Source organism: Equus przewalskii, chromosome 2 (genome assembly GCF_037783145.1).
Source record: "Equus przewalskii isolate Varuska chromosome 2, EquPr2, whole genome shotgun sequence".
Lineage (NCBI taxonomy): Eukaryota > Metazoa > Chordata > Mammalia > Perissodactyla > Equidae > Equus > Equus przewalskii.
Genome location: NC_091832.1, coordinates 15,564,467 through 15,582,973, shown reverse-complemented (window position 1 = coordinate 15,582,973; position 18,507 = coordinate 15,564,467). Strand labels below are relative to the sequence as shown.

General features: G+C 46.6%; 1 protein-coding gene across 2 annotated transcripts; it reads left to right on the top strand.

Annotated features, from left to right (window-relative positions):
• Window positions 1-197: 197 nt before the first annotated feature.
• On the top strand, window positions 198-18,053 carry PPIH (peptidylprolyl isomerase H). 2 transcript variants are annotated; one of them, XM_008529734.2, is made up of 10 exons: window positions 198-393; window positions 736-800; window positions 1,099-1,122; window positions 1,396-1,440; window positions 1,663-1,705; window positions 5,529-5,621; window positions 9,272-9,359; window positions 9,858-9,898; window positions 10,696-10,785; window positions 17,877-18,053. In XM_008529734.2, the coding sequence occupies exons 1-9, from the start codon at window positions 328-330 to the stop codon at window positions 10,762-10,764; spliced, it is 534 nt and encodes a 177-aa protein (XP_008527956.1). In that variant the 5' UTR covers window positions 198-327; the 3' UTR covers window positions 10,765-10,785; window positions 17,877-18,053. The 2 variants fall into 2 exon arrangements, with proteins under 2 accessions (XP_008527956.1, XP_070466138.1); XM_070610037.1 differs by having other exon boundaries at window positions 304-393; window positions 1,099-1,241.
• The last annotated feature ends 454 nt before the right edge of the window (window positions 18,054-18,507 follow it).

The following is an 18,507-nucleotide window of genomic DNA, read 5'->3' as shown; positions in this document are numbered from 1 at the left end:
CCCTGAGCAAAAAAAAATGCCCAGGCTTTCTTCTGCCCTCTGTCCTCCACCTGCCTCTCCCCATCCTAGCCCCCCGGGAGAGTGAAGAGAGCTAACAGCTTGCGGACGTCTTTGCAGGGTGAGGAGCCCACGCCACCCACGCATCGCCCCTTTCCGGCGAGGGAGGCAGAGAGCGCTCCGCGGGGGAGAGCGGGGCGGAGCGGGGCTTCCGGGGGCGGGGCCTCGGTCAGCTCTTTCTCTGCGCCTACGTCGAGGAAGAAACCCGCAGAGCGGGGCTTAAGTTCACCGGAAGCCCGCGCTCCTGTCTTCTGCTTCCGGGTCGGAGCCATGGCGGTGGCAAATTCAAGCCCCGTCAATCCCGTGGTGTTCTTTGATGTCAGCATTGGCGGCCAGGTGAGGCATGGGCCTAGCCCTGCGCCGAAGGGAAACTGCTCGGGGCCAGGCAGGCAGATCTCATCCACCGAGGGAGGCGGAGTGGGGAAGCCAGGAAGTGAAATTGGACCACAGCCTGTCGACCTGCGGGGCGGGAGGAAGGGAGGAGGAGGAGTCGCGCCCATCCCTGCGCTCGGCTGGCGGAGGAACTGGGCGGAACGACCGGATGGGCCATGGAGGCGGCGTGGAAGAGACCAAGCGGCGTTGGGGAGGGAAGGTCAGCCCTTCGGGTGCCGCGCTCTGTGTTGGTGTGGCCTTCCCGGTCTCGGACTGGGCCTTCTGACTGTCTCCCGCTGGTTGCAGGAAGTTGGCCGCATGAAGATCGAGCTCTTTGCAGACGTTGTGCCTAAAACGGCCGAGAATTTTAGGTAAGGAGATGCTCTAGCTCTGCCGGATTAACGGAACCAGAAGCTGGGCCCCTGTCTGTGGAATCGTCTGCCCTCCGTCCGCTCACTGCCCTTGAGACCTGATTCCTCTGGGTACCACCCTGTATGTCACGGTTTTGACTGTTCCCTTGTCAGTTTATCTTGTTAATCTGTATGTCTGGACGCTGACTGGCTGGTTGGTGGGCTTGCTGGCGCCAATGTCTGTCCTCCCCTCCGGAGATTAGGGGCGCTGGCAACTGTGATGTCATGGGACTGAATCGTTCACTCTTTTCCCTTTCAGGCAGTTCTGCACTGGAGAATTCAGGTCAGTCTCAGACGTGGTTGACTTCTCTGCTTGCTCCTGAGGGGTGTCCTGGGGCCGCAGTGCGGGTATTGGGGAACTACTGGCAGGCCTGGAATGATTGCTGGTGACAGTGATAGAAGGTAATACCTCAAGGGTCCATCCTCAGTTCATTTGCCGCCTGTATCTCTTCTCCCCACCATCTTTAGGAGAGTCCCTTGGGCTCCAGTGTGTGGTAGACTGGAAAGGCCTATGATTACCTGTCATCATTCCAAGTCTCTTTCTTTTTGGTTATAGAAAAGATGGGGTTCCGATAGGATACAAAGGGAGCACCTTCCACAGGTAAGGCCTTTGGCAAACCATCGTGGGGGCTTTTAGAATGACTTCCTTGGGGGATTAGACTCTGTAGAGGAAAATAAAACCATACGATAATGATTTGAAGATTTATTAAAACCCAAAGTGATATACATTGTATTTTGAAATCACTGTTAAACTACGATGACTAAGTGAATGTTTTTCTAAACCAAAGAATCTTGTTTCAGGATCCTTTGTTCTCTGTTTCAGGGTCATAAAGGATTTCATGATTCAGGGTGGAGATTTTGTTAATGTAAGTACTGTTTCTTTCCATCAAAGACCTATAGGTTTGTTTGTTTGTTGTTCTTATTGCTGCTGCTACAGCAATAGTAAAAACTATTTTTACTACAGGGACGCAGTCTTAAGGCTTGAGAATAATAGCCAAGTTAGATGAGGGGAGGGTATGGGGAAGGGAATGTCATTTAGAGTTGCTGGCTACTGCTCACTGTACCACTAAATGATAGGCATCGGCACTTTGAATGAATCGCTAAGTTCCAAATTTCAGCCTTTTGCAGCCAGAAACTCAACTTTCCCAGCATACCTTTAGATGATCCATGACACATTCAGATTAATTAGTCACATGAAACTTAGCTAGAAATCAGATGCAATTTGTTTTTTCTAAATGCTAAGTTCCTTTCCAGAGAGCTAAATGCTTATGCACCATTTTCCTTTCCACTTCTGGTATCACAGTGCCTGGAAAGCTGAGTTTTTAATCAGAAGTGAATTAGTGGGCAAGAATCAGAGCAAGAGAGGCGATAGCTCTGGAGGGATGTTTTCTCTGTTCTCTGGGGAAGCCCAGTGGCTTAGTCCTTCTCTACTAAGGATGAGTTTCTTGTAGCTGGACTGTATGTGTTCCCCATGTCCAGCCTCCCCCCCCCCCCCCCAATCTTGGAGAGTGCCTTCTAAACCACATTTGGTTCTTTTCTAACTCTTTTGTCCCTACCCACCCACTTCTCTGCATAGCCTTTCTTATTATCATTTGGTTGGTCATGGTGCTGTTTTCTTGGATCTGGGAGACGTTCTTTCCCCTTCGTGTGTATGTTTATTTAGATGGACTCTTAGGAGTTTTTAAAGACCTCTCTCTTTCCTACATAGGTAAGGTTACAAACTGGCAGATATTAGGCCAAATCAGGCTTTTAGATGTTTTGTTTCACCTATATGATGTTGTAAAACTGGGAAATTTCACCAAAAAATTCTGGAGTTTTGTTTTTCCTCTAGAAAATGGAAAATAGGGGTGTGTTTCTCATGCAGCGACAGTTGGTTGGAATCAAGTAACTGCTCCCTTTAGACAGTATGTCCTTGCCATTTCACCACAGTCCCCACGACCTGCTTCCCTTATTTCTGTCACCTGCTCCATAGGCATTGAAGTTTGCACACAGTTGATGGTCATAGGGCTTGGAGTGACCATACACGTTTTTGTTAGGTGGTAGGAAGGGCTGAGAAGCTTTCTTTGCCTTCTTTCCTTTCTTCCCGGAGGCTCCTGTATTGCCATATTGTCTCAGCAGGGACAAAACCAACTTCTTACTAGTCATTGCCAGGCATGTCCAATCACTTGCTGATAGCCCCAGGGTTAGACAGTAGTGATCAGCCAGAAGGCTGAGTTTCAGAGAGAAGCAATTGCTCAGAGCTGCCCTTAGGGAAGAAAAAATAGAATGAGCAAGAGGCAGAAGCAGCAGGATTTGAGACCTTCTAAAGTTGGACCAAGAATGTTTGTTTGTTTTGATTTTTGTTTTTTGTTTTTTTCTGGTTGCAAAAGAAAAGTGCTAAAAAGAAAATAAATCCTCTTTCAAGGAATTTTGCCTCTCAAGGAATTATACTCTTGGCGTTTTAGTTTACAGCTGCCACTTTCCTCGTTGCATAGGTGTGTGTGTCGAATATAATTTTTAACAGACTTAAGATCATACATATGTTTTAATTTTTTTGTACTTAACAGTTGTCTACATTTCTTGTCATTAAGTCGTCTTCCAAAACATCCTTTCCAATAGTACCTAATATTCCATTAGGAATAGACAATGAATTTATGTGATCACTCCACTACCGTTGAAGATATAAGTTACTTTCTGTTGTTTCCTTTGAAAATTAATTTTGTCATTTTCCTTACTCTGGCTTCTGGAGAGCAATAGATAGTGTGGCTTTTAGGGAATGATGGAGTAACTGATTTATCTCCTAGGTTTATCGGGAAATTGGAAGTGAACTTGTTTTCTCTTCTGTCTGTCTGTCTGTGGAGTTAAAGCTAGAATAGCTCACATTTCTACAGTGCCATACTGATTCCACAGTACTTTTCTCAGACACTGTCTAACTGGATCTTCATGACAACGTGTAAAGAGTAGGTGATTCCATCCTCACTTGATAGGTGAGGAAACAGGCTCAGAGATAGGAAGGGACTTCCCCAGCTCATAAGTGATAGATCTGGAACTCAGATCCAGGTCATTCCACTATGCAGAGCTTGGTTTTATTGATAATTTTTAGTCAAATAAAGGTTTGATTGGACAGTGTTCCTTCCCTGGCTTATGTTAATCCCCTTTGGTAGCCTTTTCCCTAAAAAATGATCTTTTTTTTGAGGAAGATTAACCCTGAGCTAACATCTGCCACCAATCATCATCCTCTTTTTGCTGAGGAAGACTGGCCCTGAACTAACATCCATGCCCATCTTCCTCTACTTTATATGTGGGACGCCTACCACAGCATGGCTGTTGCCAAGCGGTGCCGTGTCCACACCCGGGATCCGAACCGGCGAACCCCGGGCCACTGAAGTGGAATGTGCGCACTTAACCGCTGCGCCACCGGGCCGGCCCATAGGGGATCTTTTTTTTTTTTTTTTTTTTTTTTTTTAAAGATTTTATTTTTTCCTTTTTCTCCCCAAAGCTCCCCGGTACATAGTTGTGTATTCTTCGTTGTGGGTTCTTCTAGTTGTGGCATGTGGGACGCTGCCTCAGCGTGGTGTGATGAGCAGTGCCATGTCCGCGCCCAGGATTCGATCTAACGAAACACTGGGCCGCCTGCAGCGGAGCGCGCGAACTTAACCACTCGGCCACGGGGCCAGCCCCCATAGGGGATCTTTGATTCTGCACTAGGTCAGTGTTTTCCCTTTCTGACATGCACCACGTGTTCTTTTTTACTCTCTGGCTGGGAGAAGTTGGTCTTTGGCCCCCTTCAACCCCAGGGATTCTCTTTAAGCTCCTGCAGATATGGCCTTTGTCAAATTGCTTTATTACCCTAACTTAAGTTAGGTAATAAATGAAAAATGGGGAAGATGATAATGCTTATTCCACAGGGTTGTTGGAAAAGCAAAGAGATAATGCAAAGAAAGCTAGTTTAAGCAGAAATTGGGGATCTATATAAGGTGTTTCATGGAACCCAAAGTGAGAAGTAGAACTAGGAACTGGAAGGCAACACAGAACCAAGGTAGGCCTTTCTCCCTGTTCCTCTAGTGCTCTCTGCGCACGTGTGTTGCATCCTCTTTGTGTTCTCCAGTCCACCTGTGGAAGGTTTTCAGCTCCAGCTTCCAGGTTTACATGATACAAGTTCAACCTCAAAGCGAACATCTGTCCTGCTTCATGATTCCCAGAGAAGGAAGTCTGGTTGGCCCTACATGAGTTAGGCGCTCTCCCTGGACCAGTCACCTTTGGCCAGGAGGGTGGCCTCATGTTGTACAGACTAGACTTCCAAGAGCCCACTCACCCGCATAGTTTGGGGGAGTCGCGCAGTAAGCAGTAAGTGGGTGCTTTGCTAGGACTGCAGGTCTAAGAGTGTTTGGGAATGGCAAGCATTATGTATATGATGACTTTACCATTGTTCCCTACTCTGCCTGTGTCTTAACCTGTCTTTCTAGAGGCCCAGCTGTGACCTGTTTTACCCAATTTGTGAGATGCCCTGGCCATTTTGTGGGCTGCAGGTGCCTTGCTTGGGGTTTGCTGTGATTGCAGGACAGGGTCAAAGAGGTGTGGCTCCCAACGTGACCTGTAAGAGTAAAAGCAGCTTTAGAAGCCAGGCTTTCAGTGCAGCAGCATCCTTGCCCTGGGCTTCAGGGCGCCGAGCACTCGCAAGTTACTAACACTTCTCTTCTCTCTGCTCAGGGAGATGGTACTGGAGTCGCCAGTATTTACCGGGGGCCATTTGCAGATGAAAATTTTAAACTTAGACACTCAGCTCCAGGCCTGCTTTCCATGGTAAGTGAAGTCCAATGAAGGTTTTGGGTTGGATTTATAGCCAGCTGGTATTTGAGCCCCTCCTGAGGCCCAGTGCTATCTCTTGGGATGGAAGCAAACACTGTCCTTCTCTTGCTTGGCCCAGGGCTCACCTCTGCCATGCCCACCTCCTTCCTCAGTCTGGTTTGATTTTGTTGGGCTGAGCCCACCAGCAGGCTTTGGAACCAGAATCGAACTCCAATGTGTGCTTTCTTACCTTTGTTTGAGCCAGGACATGTGGCTAGGCTTTCAGCCTTGCTGCTCAGAATTTAGCTGGTTGTGCTTTCAAGCCCCACTGTTCACTCGCTCGTCACTCCACTCACCAGGGCTCACACAGCGCCCATTCACTCACACTGCCTTCTGGCTGGTCACCTCCTTTTCCTCCTTACCACTCCTTGCTCACCAACCCCCCCCCATTTATAACCCCACTCACATGTCTCCCTTTCACTGTCCCCCCACCTGCCTCACTTAAACCCCCTCATCTCCCCACCCCTGCTCACTCTCCTCCGTGCTCACTCCCTCTTCACTTCCCCTTATTCTCCCCTCACTCATTTTCCCTTACCCCTCCCCGCTTGCCTCCCTGTCACTCTCCAACCCTCTCCCTCCCTCCCCCATTCACCCATTTCCCTCTGTCAGTGCCCCAACTCCCACTCCCCGAGACCCAACATTTACATGCACATTCTCTGTCCTGTTTGCCCACTCTTCCAGTCATCTGCTCAGGCGTTCATCAAGTAAAGATTTGTTGACACCCACACTGTTTCAGGCCTCATGAGAAGGCATCAGGATACAGACCTTATCCCTGCCCTCCTGACACTTAACATCCAATGGGGGAATCACACGTGCAAAATGACACACCCAGTACTTGTGTAACTCATGCCATCACTGTATGCGGGTGAGGGCACCTCAGTATGTACAAGTATTCTGAAGGCCCCGAAGAATGAGGATAATTGCTGCCAGGAGCCAGGCAGGGCTTCACAGCAGAGGGGACATCGGAGTTCTTGAAGGAGTTCTCTACCAAATGACATTTCAAGTTGAGCAACAGCCCATGCAGAAGTATGTGACCATGGAATAGCAGGGTGGCATAGAAGGAACAGAGGGTGACGGGGGTGATGAAAACGTAAGATGTGAGTGGGGGAGGGAATGGCCAGGAGAGACAACTGGAGAGGCAGGTGGCTCTAGCTCCTGAAGGACTTCAAATGCCAGAATAAGGCTGAGGTGTGTGGACGTTGTGTCATAGGTTACGGAGAGCCATCCACTTTCTTAAGCAGAGTTGATCAACTTCATGTTTTTGGCCACAGCGTGAGTGGCAGATGGGACTGAGCGCTGGGGTGGAGGAGCCCGTTCGGAGGCTGCCTCAGCAGTGGGCGAGGCGAGCACAGCAAGCGGTGTGCAAGCCCCTTTGCGGAAAGCCAGGCGGGGCGAGTGCCGGCAGAGGGTGCGGAGCAGCTTAGGTGGGCGTGGATCTTCGCCCCGAGGAGTGGAACCCCTCTAGTGCATGCCACTGTGTTAGCATCTGTGGAGGAGTCAGTGACACCGAAGGAAGCCTTGGTCTCCCCTCCTTCAGGCCGACCCTGGTTGAGTTGTGCTGTCACATATCTTGTAACAATTGTTTTTGCTTCTATCCTCCACTAAATCATGAGTTCCTCGAGGGCAGGCACTGGGTCTCATTGACCTCCAGGCCTTACTACTGGACCCAGAAAGGAGCTGAGTAGATGCTTATGAGTGACTGAAAGATAGCCAGAACCATGGCTAACATTTATTGAGCACTTACTCAACGAGCACCTTATCTGCATTAATTCATTTTAATCCAACATCCCTTTGGGATAGGTGCAAATGAGGAAACGGAGGCACAGAGAGGTTATGTGACTAAACTAAGGTCACACAGCAAGTTGTGGAGCTAGGATTCAAGCTAAGTTATCTGTCTCCAGGGCTCCAGAGCTTATTCTCTAAACCAGTAAGCTCTACTGCCTGGAAGAATGAATAAATGAGTGCCTAAGGACAGGGAGTGTCTCCTGAACTATAAAAACACGTTATCTGACTGTTTTCCTGCCTGCTTGCTAATAAATGTTTATACATTGAGCAGCAAGATAGGAAGGAAGGAAGGGAAGGAGGGATGGAGGAAGGATAAGAGGAAGAAAGGAATTGGGACCCTTGGGAGGTCTATCCCTTGTTCCAAAGCACAGGCCCACTCTGACCGGCTCAGGCAGTCCCTTACTTTCATATCTGAAATGTTCCTGAAGAAATGTACAAAAACCAAAAACAGCTTCACCTTACATAGGGAGTTTCTAAAGTATAACATAAAATCTCTAATTAGAGCTTACCTCCTGACAATATCTTTAAAGTATTTCATACATGTTTTTATTCCTTCACAGTTGAACACAGACTCAGTCAATTTAAATCTATTAAGCATCCAATTAAGGCTAGTGACCTATCTAATAATTTCCAGTTTTGCCTCAGTGGTATTAATTTTATGAGACCTGTGGTTTTAATAGGACTAGTACTTTTAGTTTTCCATTTTCTACCCATTTTTTCCCTAAAACAAGGGAAGTATACAACAAAATATTCACATAGTTCCACAGACACTATTGTGAGGCACTGCTGGTGAAACTGACTTGGGTTTGCTGATGCACGAATGTCTAATTTCAGCATTTTAAAGTGGTTTGGGGTATCAGTGGACAATGTACAGAAGTATACTTTGTATGAAAATCAAACGCCTTTTTACAAAGTATCACTGCATTGGCATTATAGCCTGTTTTTATAGTGCATTATTTAATGATGTGAAAACAGTTTCAAGGGAGGAAAAGGGAAGGCATATAGCTAGAGAGTTTCAGATTTTCTATTAAAAAAATACTTTTTTCCTGTAAAATTCAACAATAAAGGGTTTGAGGTGTAGCTATAAAAAGAAAACATTGATTGAATTAGTCCTTTTTTTCTAGCGTAGTGCTAGCATAACAACTGCTTTCACCTTCTTAAATTTTTTTTTTTTTGAGGAAGATTAGCCCTGAGCTAACTGCTGCCAATTCTCCTCTCTTTGTTGAGGAAGACCGGTCCTGAGCTAACGTCCATGCCCATCTTCCTCTACTTTATATGTGGGATACCTGCCACAGCATGGCTTGCCAAGCGGCGCCACGTCCGCACCAGGGATCTGAATCAGTGAACCCTGGGCCGCCCAAGTGGAACATGCACACTTAACCACTGCACCACTGGGCCGGCCCTCACCTTCTTAAATGTTTTTAACTGCCATTATTATGATACAGTGCAAAGCTATTCAGACAAAACAGCTTATGGCATAGGCAACAGGCTTTTGCTCAGCTGGTAGCTAATTTCTAACTGTAATCCAGTTATAAACAGTATTGGGCTAAATACAGCAAAGCAGGCCCCATCAACAATTGTTCTCATAAAAATTCACATTGTAGGAGAGATGTATGTTTGTTCAAGGATCCAGCTCCTTGAGGGCAGAGATTGTGTGTCCTGTTCATCTCTGTGCCCTTAGATTGTAGCTTAGGCCTTGGCTCATGATAGATGCTCAGTAAGGTTCGCTGGAAGAAAGCATGGAGGAATCTTTCGGGAATCTTGCCCTCCAGCTAGCATGACCAAGAAAACTCACCGCACGTGTATTTGGTTTCCGTCAGGCCAACAGTGGTCCCAGCACAAATGGCTGCCAGTTCTTCATCACCTGCTCTAAGTGTGATTGGCTGGATGGGAAGCACGTAGTGTTTGGTGAGTCCTGCTCCTGTCCCACAGTCCAGGCCCCCTTCACCTGGAGTGGGACATCCAGAGGAGCCAGTCCCAGAACTCTCATACCAAGAGTGCTCAACTGACGTAACTGGGTAACAGTAGGGATGGTGAACGTGGTGGGAGGTGGGGAACGTGTGTGGTTAGAGAACTGGAGGAAAGGACGAAGGGGCCATGTGATGTAGTGTGTAACCACCTGGGTAATAAGTATGTCTGGGGGAAACCTGGATGGTAGCACTGAAGAAATTCTTCACAAAGGCCCGTGGTACAGTGGGGCTTTGCAATCTCTCAGCCCTGGGTTTGAGCCCTAACTCTGCTGTTTACTACCTGTGACCTTGGGCAAGTCATTTCACTTCCACTGAATCTGAATTTCCTGACATTGGTACAAGGATCAAATGGGATGATGACTAAGATTGGGCATTGGAAGTTAGAAAATGCTCTGCAAATGAGACTGGTAAAGTCCAGTTCATACTCTTCCCGCAGGGAAAATCATTGATGGACTTCTGGTGATGAGAAAGATTGAGGTGAGTCCTGTTTTCATTTTCTCTTTCGCAGCCTTCTGGTCTAGTACTACCTGACTAGTGTCCAGGCGCCAGAGAACCATGAGCGGGCTCCAGTTTGTTAGGCCCAGTCTTCTTTGCCTCCAGTGACATGGCCTCCCTCAGGAAAAGGGAGGAGAGACCACATGCCTCCCACGTTTTCCTTGCCTGCAAGTCAGGCTCTCTAGGACACACTGAGGCGTGGCCTCTGGTGGCCCCTTCACCTACCTGATAAAATCCCACTCTGCATGGCACTGAGGATCCTTCGTGACCGAGTCCCTGTCTGCCTCTCCACGGCCCCTTTTGCCACTATCTCCTCCACCTTCCAGTCGCATCAGGCTGCTAGCTCTTCTCTAACTATGCCACCCATGTCCCACTTCTTGCTCCTTCGGCCCCTGAGCCTTGGCTCGTGCTTTTTCCTCTGCCCGGAATGCTCTTCTCCTTTCTTTTCCTCTTGGTGGCCCATTCATCTTGGCAGGCCCAGCTCAAGCAATCCCGTTCCGTGACTCCTTCCCTGACCTCAAAGCAGCAGATTAGTTGCCTCCTGTATGCGCTCTTTCTTATAACGCATTACATTGTTACACATCGCAGTTTTGATATTTTTAAGTGTTGTACATTTTCTCTTTGATCTGTCTTATGTGCTTTACCTGTCTGCTAGGACATGGACTGTTGTCACATCAGTCTGAGTCCTCAGTCCTTAGCACAGGGGCCGGCAGGCATTAGTAGATGTTCGGTGAGTGTATGTCTGAGTGGATGAATCTCCATGGTGCTTTCTCTCCTAGAATGTTCCCACAGGCCCCAACAATAAGCCCAAGCTGCCTGTGGTGATCTCACAGTGTGGGGAGATGTAGTCCAGCGCGAGACCGGATCAGGTAAGCGTGTCTTTCTCTCCTAGTTCAGAGTCAGACCCCAGAGAAGGCAGCACGGTGTAGTGGAAAGAACTTTCGGCTTGAAGTCATGGGATTGAGCCCATTCCGTCTCTTTGTGACTTTGGAGAAGTCAGTTCCCTTCTCTGAGCCTGTTTCTTCATCTGTCAGATGGGGATAATACTTATTTCCTAAAGTCATCATAAGGATCAAAAGAAAAAGGGTGATTAGGGCCCTTTACTTTCTGCCACTTTGTAGTTTACACAGTAGCCACCTGAAAACCATCAGGAGTTTCTGACAGCATTCTCGGACTGCAAGTCCACGCAGTAGTCCCCTCCAGCCCTGGGGACTTCCTGCTGGGACCAGCTTGGGCAGCCAGGAGACACACCTGTCAGCCTCTCGTCAGAACGGACGCTGCCATTCAGGTCCTGACTTTGTATTTGCCAGCCTGGTAGGTGCATGTGACACATTTCTCAACCTGCGTAGACTCCCTTCCTGCCCACGTTTGCCACTGCCGGCTCTGTGCTGTGCATCACTCGAGGCACAGAGACGGGGGCAAAGATCTGAGAGAGGCCTGTGCTTTTCAGGAGCTTATGGGAAATATGACACGTTCTCAGAGTGATCACTAGTAATATAAGTGACAGTGTTAACCGTTATGAATTCAAGGGAAAAATTGATCTCTTCCAGCTAGGTGAGGGAGGGGGTTGGTGTTTTGCCTGCCTGCCTTTTTTTTTTTCCCCCAAACCTGCATAAAAGTTGGAAGCATAGTACATTAAACCCACATATATCTTTCACCTAGATTCACCAATGATTAACTTCTTGTTTTATCATTTTACTTTGACATGTTTTTTTCTTTCCCTTCTTCCCTCTCCTCCCATTCCATCCCTTCTCCCCCTCTCTCCTGCTCTCCTTCCTCCCTCCCTGCTGCTTTCCTTCCCTCCGTCCCTTCCCCATTTGAAGGTTGAAGACTTCTTGACACTTTACCCCTAAATACTTCAGCAAGCGACTCCTAAAAATAAAAACGTCCTACATAACCACCACGATATTATCTAATAAACACGTTCAGACTTCCCCAGTTGTCCACAAAGTAACCATTACAGCTCTTAAAGTGCTGTAAACACGGTTCACATATTTCATTTGCTAGTTTATTTTTGATTACAAAAGTAACATAATATAATCTGGTGAAAATTTTCAGACAAAACAGTTAAAGTCGCCCCCTTGCTCCCCCTTCCCTCCCCTCTGTCCACAGGTAACTTCTTTATTGGTTTGATGTATGGCTGTCAGGGCTTCTCTTTGCCTCTCTTTTGGGGAGGTTTTGTTTTTCCTGAATGGCATCATACTATGTTAGTCATCATTTTTTCTCCCATTTTGCATTATGTCTTGAAGACTTTCCTTCCTCTATTCATGTAAAATGACCTCATATTTTTTAAAAAACTGATATGTGATGTTTGTAATGATTTGAATAGTTACACACTGAGTGTCAGTTGCTTTATACCTTGTGACTATATTCTCCAGAATATATATTTTTTTAAAAATTGGCAGTGTGTTGCTTATCTTAACTTTGGTGATATCCTTTGTTGAACAGAAGTTTTAAATTTTGATGAGGTCAAAATTATCAGTCTTTTCCCTTATGACTTTTGTGTTGTCATGTTTAAGAAGGTCCTTACTACCTCAGAGCATAATGCCTTCTGTATTTTTCTAATATTTCTATAGTTTATTTGTATACTTACAAAATTGTCTAGAATTTATTTTTCTGTACTCTGTCTTTTTTTCCAAATGGAGAGCTAGTCAAATACCAGACCATTTTAATGACTGTACATACCTCTATCTGTGACTGACTTCGTGTTCACGACATCTGGCACTTATAGGCGTTCAGTGTAAATTTAATACATGAGTTAATTGAGAGGGAGAATGTCAGGCATTTTAGGCAGGGAACTGGTGTGAGCAAATGCTGAGGCAGGAATGCACAAGTGTGTGCTGGAAGTTGCACATGGCCCTTTCTCTCGTCCAGCCAGATGGTCCCATGTCAGGCCGAGTTGACACCCTGAGCTTTCCTTTCTGCCAGGACTGGAGGCCCCTGGGGCGACCTGCTCTCCTCCCTCTCTCACTCACTTCTTTGCTGTAACTAAAGTTGAGCTCATGGGTCCTTTTCCTTCTAAAGATTGACCACTGATCACTACCAGAGGACAGAAGATAATAAAAAAGAATGAAGTTTAGAAATTTTTTGTTTGGGGCCTCTGTTCTGTGTTTTTCTTTCCTTACAGAAAGTTACTGGAAATCCTTATTGAGGGTTTGATTTCTGAGGCTGGCGATCATCAACCCTCCCCTACTCACCCACTAGCAAAGGTCATGTAAACCTGTGCCCTCCCATGAAAGCCCCTCTTCTCAGACTGCAGCCCAAGCAGAACAGATGCCCCAGGGGCCGTTTGACCTTCCAGAGGCCCTCTAGTCCAGGACTGTCCAGTAGTCAGTCCTTTCTGTGATGGTGGAAATGTTCTACATCTGTGCTGTCCAATATGGTAGCTTCCAGCCACGTGTGACAATTGAACACTTGAAATGTGGCTGGTGACTAAAGGACCGAATTTTTTATTTAATTTTAATTAAATTTAAAGAGCCACATGTGGTACCTCCAATTACTCTCCAAACACTGACTTACTCAGAATTGAATCTCTCATAAGCTAATACATAGGGACAATATACTATAAGCACTTATTTATTGAATGTTTCTTGTGCTCAAATATTAAGCTGAGAACTTTACTTGAATTACCTCGTTTAACTTTACCAAAAATCTCTATCATAGGTTTTAAGGTCTTAGGGAATCTAGATGGCAGTCTGACCCCAAGGGGTTCCACAGATGGGTGCCCCGCTTTGGGTTTCCGAGTACTGTGATTTGGGAGGAAGTAAGGAAAAGAGTAGATTCATTCCTCTGGGGAGCAGGAGAATTTGTCATCATTTTTCTTCCCACCTATAAAGTTACACGCATCTCTAATTCTTATAGGAGCATTTCAGATCCCTCAGGTTGTTTGGGGCAGAGCAATGGTTGACGGCCACTACAGAAGATGTTTTCAAGCCCTATTGGGCAGTAGTTCTCAAACAATAATGTGCATGTGAATCACCAGGAGAAGGTGTTAAAATGCAGGTTCTGATTCAGTGGGTCTGGATTTGGGGCCTGAGATTTTGCATTTCTAACCAGCTGGCAGGTGATGCTGATGCTGATTTTGAGTGGCAAGGCTAGAGAGAATAACACAGGCTGTCTTTTAATTGAGAACCTGCCGTATTCCAATCGGAGAAGACCCAGGATCAGATCATCTCTTGGTGGCACTGGTCCAGCAGGGATCTACTGCATTCACTCAAGAACCCACCTGATCATGCACTTGAGGCCTTGTTCCTAGGCACTGGAAACATAAGAAACAGGAAGGAGACAGAACACCGGTGGGGTCACTTGATCAACTGTACCTCCCTATGAAGCACTTTCTTCCCTAACTCTTTTGTGTTTTGCCTTAGGTCCTGACTTTGGTTTTAGTGAAGACGAGTTATTTCTACAGCTCTAGATGTAGAAACCTTGTTTTTATCTCAGTGGGTCCTATGAAAGTTTTTTTAGGATGAATTTGGTTAGGTGTAGGTAAATACACCTTGGCCCTTAGGATTCTCCTGCCATAGTCTGAACTGGATTCTTTGCTACCTACAACCACCCGGGGGCTGGTGGAACCTCTCTTTTGAAAGTCTCTTTGAGAGCCTCTTTGAAGAGCTCTGGCAGCCCCGCTAGTCTGAATTGCTGCTCCTCTCTGTGATCCCCAAATCTGGTACCTGTCTCAAGTAGACAAGAGCTTTCTTTTGTTCATTGTTTCCCACATTTCCCTGAAGATAAGAATCACCTGGGACACTTGTTAAACCTGCTAATTCTGAGATCCCTCCCCTGGAGAGTTTGAGTGAGTTTGAGGTAGGACCTAAGATGCCGTTTGCAAGAAGCATCTGAGATGCTTCCTATTAGAGAAGTGTAGGTAACCAGCCCCATTTCAAGTGTTCAATTGTCACACGTGGCTGGAAGCTACCATATTGGACAGCACAGATGTAGAACATTTCCACCATCACAGAAAGGACTGACTACTGGACAGTCCTGGACTAGAGGGCCTCTGGAAGGTCAAACGGCCCCTGTGGCATCTGTTCTGCTTGGGCTGCAGTCTGAGAAGAGGGGCTTTCATGGGAGGGCACAGGTTTACATGACCTTTGCTAGTGGGTGAGTAGGGGAGGGTTGATGATCGCCACCCTCAGAAATCAAACCCTCAATAAGGATTTCCAGCCTTAGGTGGTGCTGGGATGAATATCTTTTATTTTAACGTTTTCATCTTAAGAGCAAATAAATAACAACACATAATTTTACAGTTGTTATAGCTTACAGTGAGGTATTATTGAAGTTCAAATAGTGATTAGGTTAAAAATTGTGCCTGGATGGTGGATCTCTTAACAGTTGTGAAGGTGCTATTGGAATGACTGAGGTTTAGGAAACACTGTCCCCTGTTCTGGCATCACCTGTAGATGTGATACGTTCCTGTAGAGGAAGATTATGAAAGATATGTTGGTGGCACATGGGCCCGTCTTTCATTCATTCCACAACTAAGCACTAGTAATTAAGATAGGTCCCATGCTGCGTATGAGGCTACAAATTGGAAAAGCCCAGTTTCTCCCTTCGAAGAACTCAGTCTTTGGGGGAAACTGACAGCTACAGTACCATAAAGCACTGGACTGGAGGTTTTTGGACAAAGCAAGGAAAGCCTGATTTCCTGTGTCAGCCTGGTGTGGTTTGGGAAGACTGCGGGAGAGAGGATGCTTCAGCTGAGTAGAAAGAATAAAACTTAGTAGGTGGCTAAAAGTGGGGAGGGCATTCCAGACAGAACAGCACGAGCAAAGGCACAAAAGGAAGAAACAGCAGGAATTGTAAAGGAAACTGCAAATAATCCCATATGGCCAAAGCAAGAGGGTATAAAAAGCAACAGGTAAGAGGTGAGGCTGGAGGGGGCCAGGGCCAGGTGTGAGAAGCAGTGCAGGCTGAGGAGTTCATATGTTATCTTTTTTTTTTTTTTTAAGCATTGGCACCTGGGCTAACAACTGTTGCCAATCTTTTTTTCTTTTTTTTTCTTTTCCTGCTTTATCTCCCCAAACCGCCCCCCCACCCCCCGCACACAGTTGTATATCTTAGTCGCCTGTCCTTCTAGTTGTGGGATATGGGACGCCGGCCTCAACGTGGCCTGATGAGCGGTGCCATGTCCGCGCCCAGGATCCGAACCCTGGGCCGCCGCAGCGAAGCACGCGAACTTAACCACTCGGCCACGGAGCCGGCCCCTATATGTTATCTTGAGGTTAGGCATGGGCCTCAGGCAGTATGTCCATTTCCCGCCCTGGGGCGAGAGTCCATTGTGCTCCTGGGATTCTCGAAAGGGGGCCTCGCCCTCGAAAAAGAACCAGGCAAGTAGGAGCCACTGAAGGACTTGGAGCAAGAGAATATTGTGATGGAATTTTCTTATTCAGAAGATGATTCTGGCAGCAATGTGGAGGAGGGTTTGGAGGCCAGTGAGGTGTCCAGTGCAGCAGTCCAGGCAAGAGGAAAGAGGTTCCACCGAGATTGGCAGCAAATATTTGCGTGCCTGCTGGGCGTGTGACATTGTTTGTTCCCTGCCCTCAAACTCGGAAGCCATGCAAGCCAGAAAGGGAGGTGGTGGGGGAGAATGTCTGGCTTCATTCCAGTACAATCTAGTACAAAGGCAAAGCTCCTGGTGGTGTAACCAGGTCTTACACATGGAGGTACATCGTGTCAGTGGAATACTATATGGCCTTAAAAAGAATGAAGTAGATCTGTCTGTGCTGGCAAGATCTCCAAGGTAAATCAAGTGACAAAGTCAAGATGTAGTATGTTATGTAAGCACGATATTATTTATTTTCAATAACTATTTTAGAAATTACTGTAGTTCTATATAGCCAACTGTTAATAATGGTTACCTCTGTGGAGTAGAGATTGCAAAGAGACTTTCTTTTCGGTTTATATTGTCTTGTATATGCTTGAATTCTCTCCATTGAGCATGTATCTTATAACAGAAATACATACTGTATATATATAGCTTTAATTAGTCCTGGTTCCCTCCCAGCCTCTCTGAGGAGCATGTGGCAAACATCAGTTTTGAATCATTTCCCAGTTCCTCTATCTCCTCCTCCCAGGTCTAGGCACAGTTAGCAGTCCCTCCTGGGTGCTCCCACAGAACTTGGTTCATCTCTCTATGAGAGCATCTAACAGTGTGTCACAAATGTGTGGGTCTGGTTTTCTCTAGACCGAGAACTCCTTGAGGCAGGGACCATGCTGACTGTCACAGTGCCTGGTCTATGAGCTTAAGTCCTGGACCATGCAACTTATAAAGTGCATTTATACGTTTTTATACATTCTGCTTGAGGGCCCAGGGTTAAGCTTCTGTCTGAGCCTGCAGTATGACACTAGGACGCACTGTCCTCTGGAGGAAGGGTGTGGCCACATTTGCGGGGAGGGGGACAGCAGTATCTGAGTGTACTCACCCTGTTCTTTTAATACAGCTGACTCCAAGGCCATAAACAGAGGGTGTGGACTTTCCCTTCTCTGTAACCCTAGGATCAAAACCTGCAAGGAAGAAGGATTGCTCTTTGTTCTAGAGCTCCATGGAGAGCCCTCTTAAGGTCTGGCAAAAAGCACCCATACCTTGGAGCCAAACAGACCAGGAAGTCCCATCATTGTCAAGCCATTAAGTCCCTCGGGACCCTGATTTTCTCCTTTGCATAATTACAGATACTATACACTACACAGAGTTGTGAAGGGTAAAGAATAAATGAGACAATATACTTAGCCATAAATGTTAGTTTCTTTCTTCTTGGTTCTTGTGTCATATACCTCAGCTTTGCTGTGGGCAACTAAAAGTCTGGCCTGTGGCAAGAATCAGACTGACTCTGCTCTTTTGGGAAAAGAAGATGAGGAAGGTAGAGGATAGCAGTGTTGTCTCTCCAGGACTGTCCCCTTCTAGTTCCTCTGAGCTAATTATCTCTTCCATCTCTCACTGACTTCCCCGTCTCTGCCATTGTAGGCCTTCCCTTCTCTGGGTGATGCTCTTGAGTAAGATAATCTGGATTGGCCCCTGTGTTTACTTCTGTGCCTGCTGCTGCCCTATTTGATCCAGAGACTCGAAGTATCACAGATACAGAACACAAGATTTTCTGTTTAAGTTTTCAACTGTAAATAAAGTTTGTTTTTTGTTTTTGTATGTGTGTTATTTTTAAATGGTTGTAATGATAGCCCCATCTCCTCACACCTTAGCTTCGGCTGGGAGGACTGGTTCTCCCCGGAGGCCGGCACAGACCAGAGCAAGGCCCTGCTATGTATTGGCGATGCCTCAGGTTTGAAGCAGTTGTAGCAGTCCCCTCTCAGGTGCAGCTGATTGGGCAAAGAAGTAGAAGCCCCGGGGTCACAGTACACTGTTTATTCCAAGGATGTTCCCATTAGGGTCAGTTTGGTTGGTTCTGGAGCCTGGGGGAAAAGGGTCACTAACTTGGGATATTGTGAGACCATTTGGTAGAATGTGTCTTGCTCATGATGCAGTGGGAATAGTTTAGTTAAAAATCTTGGTGTGAATCTGGGGTCATTTTAAACAGTTGGGGTCTTGAGAAGTTCACTTCCCCTTTCAGAGCCCCAGTTCCTCATCTATAAAACGGGGATAA

Bases quoted from the DNA above. Each gene is read 5' to 3' on its own strand.
- PPIH (XM_008529734.2), top strand. From the start codon at position 328: ATGGCGGTGGCAAATTCAAGCCCCGTCAATCCCGTGGTGTTCTTTGAT. The intron at 5,622-9,271 runs GTAAGTGAAGTC...GGTTTCCGTCAG, and splicing joins CTCCAGGCCTGCTTTCCATG to GCCAACAGTGGTCCCAGCAC. The intron at 9,360-9,857 runs GTGAGTCCTGCT...CTCTTCCCGCAG, and splicing joins TGGGAAGCACGTAGTGTTTG to GGAAAATCATTGATGGACTT.